At 41.6% G+C, this 12,688-nt stretch overlaps 1 protein-coding gene across 3 annotated transcripts in view; it reads right to left on the reverse strand.

Annotated features, from left to right (window-relative positions):
- Window positions 1-4,475: 4,475 nt before the first annotated feature.
- The window catches only part of GLRA2 (glycine receptor alpha 2), a 118,831-nt gene continuing 110,618 nt past the window's right edge, over window positions 4,476-12,688 (reverse strand). For all 3 annotated transcript variants that reach the window (XM_072138469.1, XM_072138468.1, XM_072138470.1), the window contains exons 9-10: window positions 6,281-9,614; window positions 4,476-5,954 (exon numbers count right to left, since the gene is read on the reverse strand). In XM_072138469.1, the coding sequence (XP_071994570.1) occupies window positions 9,336-9,614 (279 nt within the window). In that variant the 3' untranslated portion in view covers window positions 4,476-5,954; window positions 6,281-9,335. The remainder of the gene's footprint in view (window positions 5,955-6,280; window positions 9,615-12,688) is intronic.

Below are 12,688 nucleotides of genomic sequence, written 5' to 3' on the forward strand. Positions count from 1 at the left end.
TTTCACAAACCAACTTTAGAAATCTGTTTTTGGCAGGGGACACACAGGTCAGGTCTACTGCAGAACATGATAAAATAACCAACTCGCAACCTTATTCCTGTACAGCACTGTGGGGCAGATTTACTTACCCGGTCCAGTCGCGATCCAGCGGCGCGTTCGCCGAGGTCCACCGGAGTTCACAATCCTATTCTTGGTGAAGGTAAGCGCGTGTCCAGCAACACTTTTTTTTAAAAAATGCTGCGGTTTTTCCGAATCCATCGGGTTTTCGTTCAGCCACACACCCCATTTCTGTCACGTGCATGCCGGCGCCGATGCGCCACAATCCGGAAAAATCGGCAGAAAACAGAAAAATTCGGGTGGCCTGCCGTAAAAACGAGATTCGGGCCAGTGGTAAATGACCCCCTGTGTGTATTATTCTTGTACTGTGACATCACTGTGTGTATTATCCCTGTATTGTGACATCACTGTGTGAATTATCCCTGTACTGTGACATCACTGTGTGCATTATCTCTGTACTGTGACATCACTGTGTGAATTATCACTGTACTGTGACATCACTGTCGGTATTATCCCTGTACTGTGACATCACTGTGTGTATTATTCCTGTACTGTGACATCACTGTGTGTAGTATCCCTGTACTGTGACATCACTGTGTGTATTATCTCTGTACTGACACCACTGTGTGTATGTCCATGTACTGTGACATCACTGTGTGTATTATCCCTGCACTGACACCACTGTGTGTATGTCCATGTACTGTGACACCACTGTGTGTATTTCCATGTACTATGACATCACTGTGTGTATTATCCCTGTACTGTGACATCACTGTGTGTATTATCCCTGTACTGTGACACCACTGTGTGTATTTCCATGTACTGTGATATCACTGTGTGTATTATTCCTGTACTGTGACATCACTGTGTGTATTATCTCTGTACTGTTACATTACTGTGTGTATTATTCCCTGTACTGTGACATCACTGTGTGTATTATCCCTATATTGTGACATCACTGTGTGTAGTATCCCTGTACTGTGACACCACTGTGTGTATTATCCCTGTACTGTGACATCACTGTGTGTATTATCCCTGTACTGTGACATCACTGTGTGTATTATCCCTGTACTGTGACATAACTGTGTGTATTATCCCTGTACTGTGACATAACTGTGTGTATTATCCCTGTACTGTGACATCACTGTGTGTATTATCCCTGTACTGTGACATCACTGTGTGTATTATCCCTGTACTGTGACATCACTATGTTTATTATCCCTGTACTGTGACATCACTGTGTGTATTATCCCTGTACTGTGACATCACTGTGTGTATTAACACATAATGGGGCAGATTTATCAAGCAGTCTGAAAGTCAGAATATTTCCAATTGCCAATGGCAACCAATCACAGCTCAGCTTTCATTTCACCAGTGTTCATGAATATTTTAAAGGGGAGCTGTGATTGGTTGCCATGGGCAATTGGAAATATTCTGACTTTCAGACTGCTTGATAAATCTGCCCCCATGTGTGTTATCCCTGTACAACACAAAGTTGAAGTCAGGACATGCAGGATCACAGCCCAGGACAGGAGGTTTATGCCTAATATTGGAAACTGTAAGGAGAAATATAAAGAACATCTTGTACGACCTTGTAAGAAGGGTAAATTATATTGTATTACATTTTAAAATAATTTCAGTGCTTTTGTTGCACTGAAACTTACTTTCATTAATATAAATAGTTTTCCACAAATGTCTGTGACCTTAAACATGAAAAATAATGTTTCTTACAAAACAAACCATTTACTGCAAAACAGCAATCCGGTAACCCATTATTTATTCACCGCTCACTTATTAATGGATGAATAATAGATTACAATTCTGTCTTCTTGAAATATTTATATATAAGAACAAATAAAGTGATATATCTAATGTTAACAAACTATCCTACACAACATTAGAATAAACAATGGTGTCCATCAAGCAAAACGTTCTTGGTACAGCAGAGCTGCTGAAAGTAGGATGTCGAACCTATACTTTGTGTTCGCTCATTTTAAAACCTGAGGCTGTCATGGTGATAGATTGTAGCTCCCCAGTAATGTCACAGGGAGAGATGATGATCATGCCCATGCACCCTTGGCTGCAATCAAAGGCTAGCACAAATTGTGGGTGTTACCAGAGGGTGTTTCCTGCAATATGTAGCAAACACCCAGCTTGTATGGAGAAAGCTCACTCCGTGAGCCCTCTCCATACTCCCCTAACCGATATTTGATATACTAATATGTCACACGTTGGTAAGGTGTTAACTTCATGATTATAAAAATCTTTGAGTTGATAGTGATGTGTCACCTATCTGTGGTTGTGAAATAACCACAAAATAACCAGCAAAAAATGAAGCATGGAGTACGCTCTGATTATGTAGAGTGTAGGGAGACAGTGGAGAAATTAGTGCATTGATAATGGTCTTGTGCTTAAAGGAAACCTTCCATCATGGCTCTACTTAATAAGGTAGATCTGGTGGCAGGTTAATTTATTGTACAGTAGCCCAATCCATTTTTGAGTTAATCCTTAAGTGCCCCTGAATATCAGAAATCTTTTATCATGTACATATGCAAATTTTCTTACCAGTGCGGAGTAGCCATGTCGTGGATTTGGAGTTATGGCTACTCCATGCCCCAGTAGCCTCTTCAAATCCCTCCTCCCCTCCTGTCTTCAGCGTATATCTGCTGAACTCATCTGGGAAGCCGGAGTTCTGTGCATGCGTAGTAGATATGTCTTCTGAGCCGAGGACATGCAGCACCTCATCTGAGAAGCCAGAGCTACTGGGAAGGAGTTGCCGTAGCTATCGCTCCACGGTGCGGCTACTCTACACCCCAGCCTCAGGCCTCAAAAGGTAACTTGCATATTTATGTGACCATTAGGTAGATCTGTGATTGTAGGTTTCCTTTAATGTGAGTAAACTAAAGAACTAGTGACAAGTTTTTTGCAACAAACTGGAGACTTGGGTGAGCCACTACTTGTTATGAGCCATTACTACATCACTATGTGTTACAAATACTTGGGAATCATCATAAATGATAAGTAGAACTGGCATCAGTGTCCTGAGAAACAATGTAGACCAGCTCAGAGTAATTCATTTTTTTGCCTAGATTGGGGACTTTCAATGTTTTCTAAAACAATTCTCTGCTTGTATCATACAGTAATAATGGGTGCCCTTGGTTTCGCTATAACAGCATGGGACAATTGTCTCTATGTTAGGGATTGTCATAAATTAAATAAGATAATTGGAAAAATCAACCTCAACTGTCGGCTCTCCATTGGGAACTAATATTATAGTATAGGATGCTGGAGAAACTGCATAACATTATAGGAAATGCTGGGCATCCTCTACATGGCCTAATTCACATTAAGCATAGTGATTTTACTTCATGTTTTATTCTTATTAGATGTTGGTCTGAGAGATGTAGGAAATCTTTTATTCCATCAGTACAAGCAGTCCCCGGGTTACATACAAGATAGGGTCTGGAGGTTTGTTCTTAAGTTGAGTTTGTATGTAAGTCGGAACTGTATACTTTATTATTGTAACCCCAGTAACATTTTTTTTGGTCTCTGTGACAACTGGATTTTAAAAATGTTGGATTGTCATAAGAACCAGGATTAACACTAAATCTTAATTACAGACACATTTGATAACTGTTATAGTTGTTTATTCTAGCATAGGACTAAAGTACAGTAAATTACCAACATCCAGAGGTCTGTTTGTAACTAGGGGTCGTATGTAAGTCAGGTGTTCTTAAGTAGGGGACCGCCTCTACTGGCAATGGCGAATGGAAGCGACTCGAGTGTGAGTAGGAAAATGAGACCACAGTGATGATTAAGAACATGTTTTGTTTTTAATAACCCACTATTTATGTTTTTTTATGTCATTTTAACTAGAATATCTGTTTATATATGATGGATTGTGGAATCTGTGAGCGGAAGTTGATACTTTAATTTCCCTTTGGGATAATGAAAGTTTTATTTTTTCCGATTTATTTATTTCTAAATTCCAGTCTGTGCAATTGCTTTTAGAAGTCACCTAATTACTACTAGAGTGAATCTGTATGACTTATTCTTATCTTATTCTCAGTTTAAGTGAAACTGTTTTGAGTAAAGTTTAGCCAGGTCAGATTCTACACTGGGCACCCAGGGCGCAAGCCCAGGGGCCCCCACCGCTGGTGGGGGGGGGGAAGAGACCACCCACCATCCTTAGTGAATCATTCTGCTCACATTTCGATAAAAGGAGAAATTGTAGGATGAATCCACAGCCAAAGGCCTCATGCAGAAGGAATGATCAGGCACATCGACCAGAGGTCCTATTGTTTACCACTAGCGTAGCATTATGTGTCTGCTCACATGCCAATGACAATAGAAATGACTGCAGTCAGCCCATGCACACTAAATTTGCATAAAATGACAAATAAATATGCGGACACCAGTCAGATTTTGACCACACTGAGCTTTATTGAAATGAAACAAATATTTTTTTTTCCCTCTGTAAGTAAAATGATTTACAGTCAGTGTAAAATTTTCACTCCATTGTTAAATTGCACATATTTCGTAAGTAAAAATACTTTTTTGTCTCATTTGTGTACTTAAAATATGTATCAAGGACCTGAACTTTGTAGGTTGTAAACCAAAGGCTAATATCTGGATACGAAAAAACCACAGTCAAAGTTTAAAATTCTTAGGTTAATTGGTAGTATCGGAAAACGACAGCCATTTTGAGAAAGATAGAAATTGGAGGCCTGTAAACAAATTTGACTAAAGGTCTATCCACTGCAGCTGGACCGATGGCAGTGATAACATTACTGAGCTACATCACAAGAAACAAGTGACACAAATATCCTGGTGCATTGACTTACACACAACGAGATATAGAGGATCATTTGGAACCTCAAGTTTCCTGGTAAAACAGCAGTCAGTATTCCGAATAAACCCTATACACTAGTGTTCATTCCCCGAAACGGCTCTGTGCCGCTAACCGTGCACCAAGGTGTCCTAACCGGAGATACATTCCCTTATATTGTCTACTCTGGCTGTATTCTGGGGCCTGACTTTAAGAGGAATGATCCCTAAGTAAAAACTTTATGTGCTTCTGGCTCATCAGGAAGTTGGAGAAAGTTTCAATTATGAACATAGTTATTCTTGTCTTAATTTCACCATATGTGAAAGTGGTTGTCTTACCGTGGCAGTCTAGTTATTGAGATAGTCCAGCAATTAGAAATGTAGACAGCCTATGTGTCACCTGCAGTGGCCTGGTGGTTATCTAGATAAGGATTGTCCATGTAATACGAGTACGGCCCGAGATGTCCAAAGACATGATTTTTACGACTCTCTACTATTACTATGTCAGTCCCATTGAGATCCATTACTGGTGGGGCAGTGCAAATCACCCCTAAGGTCAATGGTGCATGTACATGGTCGGTCAGTGAATCATGGACCATGTGCAGTGGCGTAACTTGAAGCTTATGGGCCCTAGTGCAAAGTCTGTGCCAGGCCCCCGACTATAATGTATAGTTTATAGTACTAGTCTTCTCTAATGGGAAAGTGAAACCTTATGGGCCCCCAAAGCCTCTTGGGCCTAGATGTCACCGCATCCTCTGCACCCCCTCAAGTTATGCTACTAACCATGTGGTGGCTGGGTTTGATGGACCATGCCCAGTGCAGAGAATGGGACTACAAGCTTCATAGTAATAGTCCCTGCCTCCCTACAGAACAGCAGTAGTGTACTAAAATAAGGATTATGGTTCGGCTCTGTTGTTTTGCGAGAGAAATTACAGAGAGTCCTTACATCATACATCACAATTTTACAATCATGTTCTGCTGGTCTTTTCTTCTATGCCATGTATAGGGGGTAATATATGATTCTGAGAAGCCCCTTTGTATCTGGTAACAACCCTTTTAGCCAGATTGATCTTAGGCTACATTCACACGAACGTATGGGGGACGTATATATACGGCCGACGTATATACGGCCGATATACGTCCCCCATACACTCCTATGGGCGCACAGCTCCCTACGGGAGCGGTACGGTGCAGCACACGTGCGGCACCGTACCGTTCCGTACCCGGGAAAAAGATAGGACCTGTCCTATCTTTTCCCGTAATACGGGGCCGTGCGCCACAGGTTGCTATGGAGAGGGGCGGGGGTGAGCTGCGCTCACCTCCTCCTCCTCTCCCCGTACACTGCCGTTGCCCGCTACGGTACGGTACGGGCGGGCAACGGCAGTGTGAATATAGCCTTAGACAGTATTTTCCTTCTTTAGAGTCAACACATTGTTGGAATATGTAGAAGAGGGTCATGAGCTTAATGGCCTCAAAGTTCTGGTAGGGGGGTATTTGGCAGTATAATCCAGAACAGGGAAAGGCCCATAATGAATGTGCTGTTTGTCCCTGTATTTCTTTAATATAAAGGTAAATGTATAAAATTTTGATGGTGGCACAAAAGTCTAAGGGCGAGAGATTGTCTTGTCGACCATTGGTGCCCTAGCTTGCACTAGATTTACGAAGCCTAATACTGTAGCTGATTGTTTGCTGTTTTTCTTTAGTGCAAAATTGTTATCTAAATTCAATATAAACGATACTTAGTGTCAGTAAAACATAAAAGGACATAAAATCAGTAGATAAAACAGATAAAAATCTTAAAATCATCCAAATAAATTTCCCGGGCATGTTCCATTGAAAATATTTTAAAGTGCTGACCGTTAAGAAAACCACAGAGCGCACAAACGAAATCCCAAATATTACATTGTTATAATAAAGCAGTATCTTTTCTGGAAATCCACGCTCACACAAGATATCAAAGTATAAACCTTTTATATATATATATATTTATATAGAATATGTATACATAAGTAGAAATTATTGGAACACAAAAGAACTGCCTGGTGCAACACGAGATACAACACTGTGATGAAATGTACCATAGCTCAGTAGATTTCTTTCAAATACTGTAAAAAGGCAGCAATTCCTTTAAAAAAAAAATTTGGTCCTCACCTCGTACAGCGTGTAGTCACTGTTGGTTTATCAAAATGGCGACCTGTTTAACCTGTTATTAAAGGTGGTGATAATATGGAAGAATTTCGAATGAGTTGATTTTTAGGTAACTCTTTGTGGCAGTGCTGGCTACATTGGACCCATTTTTAACCCAAAAATAAAAAGCTTATTAACATCCTTGCACAGACGTACGGTAAAGCTGGCACCAGACGTAACGCTAAAGGTAGTCATTAGGTCTGCGGTACTGAAACAAACCGTCCCGATTGGTGGAGAACCAACCTATACATATTAGACCTGATTTATATTTTTTCTTCTCTTTCAAGGCAAATGTGCACAGATTCCCCACCAATCACAATGAAGATATATTGAAGAATAACACAACATATTTAAAGATTCTTTGCTATGATTTCCTATGGGGAAAAAACTAATCATAGCAAAAGTTTTCACATTATATTTTTTTGATCTGAACAATATTACGGAATTTTTGAAAAGATTCTCATCGTTCTAGCAGCATTGGATATCCAACACAGAGGTGAAAATGATGCCTAATAGGGGTTGTCTGGGAGTCTTAACATTGTTTGTCTAAAAGTAGGAAAGTGGATAAATGTAATTTTTTTCCAAAAATAGTGGCTCGCATTTACTAAAAACACAGTGCAGTGTGTGTAGTGTGCAGAGGGCGCCAGATTCTCTGACAAAGTGCAATACTTTTTTTTTGGCGCACCTTTAACATAGGGTGAGTGACGCACCTCTGTCGGACCAAATGAGTACCGGAACTCCCCCTTCAATACAGAAATTTTTTGTCGCATGAGGAATAGTGCACCCACGACACAACACACGTGTCGCAGGAACTTCCGAAATACATGTGCATGCAGTTTGTATAGAAATAAACATGCAAAGTCCGACAGAAAACTGGCCTTAGTAAATGTGCCCTAGTTTGTTCATTCACGCACTGCAGCTCTATACACACTGGGGCACATTTACTTACCTGGTCCTGTCGCGATCGCCGAGGTGCGTTGTCCGACGAGGATGAAGTCCGGCACATTTCACTAAGATCGTGCGCCCAATTTCCTGCATGTGTCACTTCCCAGCTCAGGTCCTCCGGAGTTCACCTTCTTCTTCCTGGTGCATGTGAGTGCATTGTCTTGCGGCACAATTTCAATTTTAAATCCCGCGTTTAGTCCGAATCAGTCGGGTTGTTCCGACGGCCAAGCCCCCGATTTGTTTCACATGAAAGTCAGCGCGATTGTGCCAAAATCTGATCACGTGCGCCAGAAACCCTTATTAAATGTCCCCACTATTTCTACACTACACTCTTCCCGCACTGCAGCTCCAGTAGTCCCTGTCAGTTTGTTACCTGCCACAATGACATATGGCACATGCATGTGACTGCCATAGCCAATCACTAGCCTCATAAGTGATGCTTAGTTTGTGTAGATCCCTGAGACCAGTGATTGGTTGCAGCCATCATTTGGATGTATGTGATTACTGCGGTACAGGTAAAAGTAGACTAGTGGGATTCAATGTAGAGCTGCCTCTTAAGTGGAAAATAGATTTTTTTTTAACAACTCTTCTACTGTTAGCAAATCCCAGACAACTAGGAGTAGGACATAGGGACGGCATTTTTCTTTCAAGAAAAGCCACCAGACACAACCTGTGTACAACTGTGGGACTGGATAGAAAAAAATAACACCCCTTGTCCTAATGGAGGTTAAATTTAGAAGTGTTGTCCTAACTTCAAAAGTTATGACCAAACCACGGGATGAAGGATACGTTCCTAATCAGTATGCGTCTGACAGCTTGGACCCCCATTGATCATGAGATTGGGACCTTGGATTTAATGAGTGAAGTGGAAGGCCGAGCTTTCATTTTTATGAGAGCGAAACAAAGCTCGACAATCTCTACCCAAACCCATTGAATGTTGGAAGTTGGGACAACCCCTTTTTAACTTCACCTCTATGTTGATATCCAACATGGCTACCATGAGTTCCAGAGCATCGATGCAGCGATCTCGTTGGCTGCGATGAGTTTCTGCTGAGCTTTCCGTGTGTCTGAATACATTATTTGTTACAAATGCTGGGAATAGGTAAACCGAAGACAACGTTAAACACTGGAAAGAGAATCTTTAAACTCTTTCAGGGTTCATATTCATCTTCTTTGCTCTCCGAATGTCTTTGTTCCTGCTTTCTGTCAAGGACGAGTACAGTAAGTGGATATAAAACCAGTCTGAATGTCTAGGGGATGTTCCACTACATATTTACAAGCACACTTTGGCATTGAGTTCCTTTTCATAAATAAGTGGCTTATTTCTTGTGTACATCCTCGTGCCGTATGATTTTGTATGTAATCCAGTAAAAGATGTTAAAAATGAGGAAGGCCAGTGGAAAGGCAGCCCGGGATATGGTATCAATCCGTTTTGCTCGGTCAACAAACTTCTTCTTGATGGACTCTGCATCCTTTGGTGGTGGAGGGGGAAGGGCTGGTGGAGCAGTTTTTACTGCTGTGCCATCTTTCACTTGTAGGCAATGCCCCATGCCATATCCACTGAAGTTAAACCGACTCTCCCGGACAAGATCTTCATCCTGGAAGTAGTGAGAGAGAAGAAGGACTATTAATTAATGTGTCTTTCTGAGAAGTCAAAAGACTAGGATAATTTCCATCCCCCTGATAATTACTCCAATAAATATGCCCCAGTGGTTTTCAACAAACTTTGACTTTTACTGTGTCTCTTATCACCCCCCTTCCTAATATGCTTTTCCATCAGTCTTGATGGCAAGATTGGCAGAAGCTTAAAAAGGGAACTTGTCAACAGGGACCTCATTTTCACTAAAGACACGTTACAGAATCCCATCACACTTGCAGTGCACATATGCCTTTCTGCTTTCTCTAAGCATTTGCAGTACAATATAATTGTGTGTTTTAACTAACCTTGCACCCTGACAGAATTCTCTGTGTAGTCCCAGGGGTTGGGCCTTAGTTTGGATGCATTTCAAAAACAAAACGTGACTGCAAATTCCTCAGCTCTCAGCCCCCACCTATGTGCTCTTGTATAGCAACTCCCACAAGTCACATGTTTTTTTAAAAATACATTCGGACCAAAGCCAACCCCTGGGACTACACAGAGGATTCTGTCAGTAAGACAGGTAAGTTTTAACACACAATTCTATTGTAATGCAAATGCTTAGAGAAGGCAAAAAAGGCTTATTTGCAGGTGTTATGAACTAATGCAACCAAACTAATGCAGTGAAAATGAGGTCCCTGCTGGCAGGTTCCCTTTAATGGCTGTGCGTCTCCACACGTCTGCAAGGCGGCCTTAATTAGAAAGTTCTCAGTAAGGACACTCTTATTTCCAGACCCTAGTCAGAAGCCTCTCCCCCACTAAACCTACACTGTACTAAAGTGTAACTATACATTAACTATAACTAACTATATGATCAAGGACTCATTCAAAGATCGCTGTATTTTTGGCCTGTCTATGTGTACAATGGACCAATTCACATAACAGGTGTCCCAAGGACCCTTTGGAAATTTTTGTAGCATGTGCTGGTTTTTGGGGAGGACATAGTTCATTATACAAATATGACTATGGTCTATTTCTTTGCGATACTTTCAGCCTGTACCTGTCTAGGAATAGTTCACAATGGGGCACATTTACTTACCCGGTCCATTCGCGATCCAGCGGCGCGTTCTCTGCGGTGGATTCTGGTCTTCCGGCGATTCACTAAGGCAGTTCCTCCGACGTCCACCAGGTGTTGCTGCTGCGCTGAAGTCCGCAGAGGCCCACCGGAGTGCACGATCCAATACTTGTTGAAGGTAAGTGCGTGTCCCGCGACACTTTTTTTAAAAAAATGCTGCGGTTTCTCCAAATCCGTCGGCCACACCCCCGATTTCCATCGCGTGCATGCCACAATCTGATCGCGTGCGCCAAAATCCCAGGGCAATACAGGGAAAATCGGCGCAAAACGGAAAAATTCACGTAACCCGCCGGTAAAACGTGATTCAGGCCCTTAGTAAATGACCCCCAATGTGTTCCAACTAAAATTACTTATTATATATTGTTGTTCAAGATTAGAAAAACATGGCTGCTTTCCTCGAGTCACACCAGCAGTCACACCAGTCTGTGGATTCTAGCTGAAATTTTAGTTTACCTCCAGACCTTGTTCAAGGGGATCTCTATGCTAATGCTCTATGCTGCCACCCTGAGTGACTGAATCACAAACCCTTATTATTCAATGTCGTCCCAGAATGAGACCGAGAAAAGGCAGGGAACCCACTATATGCTAATTAATAACACATGGGAAAACAAAATGAAATACTGGTACCAGTCCAAAAAAACACACACAAATATGGACTGGTTTATTATTATTTACTGAGATGGGGAGATTATTTTGCTGTTCGCAGCTATTTTAGAGGAAATTTACCACTGCTCACATGATGAAATCATGCCAGCACACCAACCTGTAGGCTATTGAATACTTATTACAGCACATACTTTGGTTAGGAACATCAACCTTTAGTTTAGCTAAAAAAAAAAATGATTTAAGTACATATGCAAATGAGCCTTCGGTGCTATCCATACATCACTGCCCACTTTTCATTCCCTTCCAAACGTTTAATATACACGCCTCTATCTTCTTATGCACCCTCCTTCTGGTGCCGAGAGCTGTGACGTCACTTTGCTCTCGGGACTTATCGCGCATGCGCAGAGACAAACTATCGCACAGCCTGCCACTTCTAACTGCAGCAGCGCAATAGTTTGTCTCTGCGCATGCGCAATAAGTTCCGAGAGCAACGTGATGTCGTGATTCTCGGCACTAGAAAGAGGGTGCATAAGAAGAGGGAGGCATGCATATTTAACTTTCGGAAGGGAATGAAAGGTGGCCGGTGATGTAGAGGTAGCACCGAAGGCTAAACTAAAGGTTGATGTCCCTAACCAAAGTATGTGCTGTAATTAGTATTGAATAGCCTACAGGGTGGTGTGCTCGTGGTAGATTTCCTTTGATGTGGGCTATGTAATGGGGAACATTCATCATGACTTTGCCCATTGTGCGCCAGTTGTTGAAACTCCTCCTCCTTCCCCATTGCATGATGCGTCCAATAAACTAAAAGGCTCCACAGTTGGTTGAATTCTAAAAATTTGTAATAGCTAGGGCCAGAACCTGCCATCGGATATAGCAGAGTTTTACACTAGGCAAGGGTACCCATGCCCCAGCCCTATCCACTTCACACCCATTCATGTCCCCTCCCCAACCACTTGGCATGGAGGTGACATAGGGAATAGAAGTTAGAATTCTCGGCCTTGCACCAGGAATTGTGACCTTTTAATTTTTTGTATGTCAGAAATTTGGTGTATAAGCCATTATAATAACCCCCCATTATCTTTATTCTATGAAATCTTGAGGACCACCATGACAGGGTATTTGCTTCTTGTGTTTTGTTAATCTTTTGTCCATTCAATGGACCCTTTACCTCTCACATGACACAGTAACAAGTCTCAAACCCTTGAGAAATGTAACATTTGGCATTATTCTTTTTATCATACACTGAGAAATCTGGCTCATTGAGTAAAATTATTAAAGAAAGCCTTGACCATACTTACATATTTGTAAAAATATATACCTATGCTATTTCTAAGTACATTCTATGCTACTGTATC

The sequence above is a fragment of the Engystomops pustulosus genome, chromosome 2, assembly GCF_040894005.1.
Source record: "Engystomops pustulosus chromosome 2, aEngPut4.maternal, whole genome shotgun sequence".
Classification (NCBI taxonomy): Eukaryota; Metazoa; Chordata; class Amphibia; order Anura; family Leptodactylidae; genus Engystomops; species Engystomops pustulosus.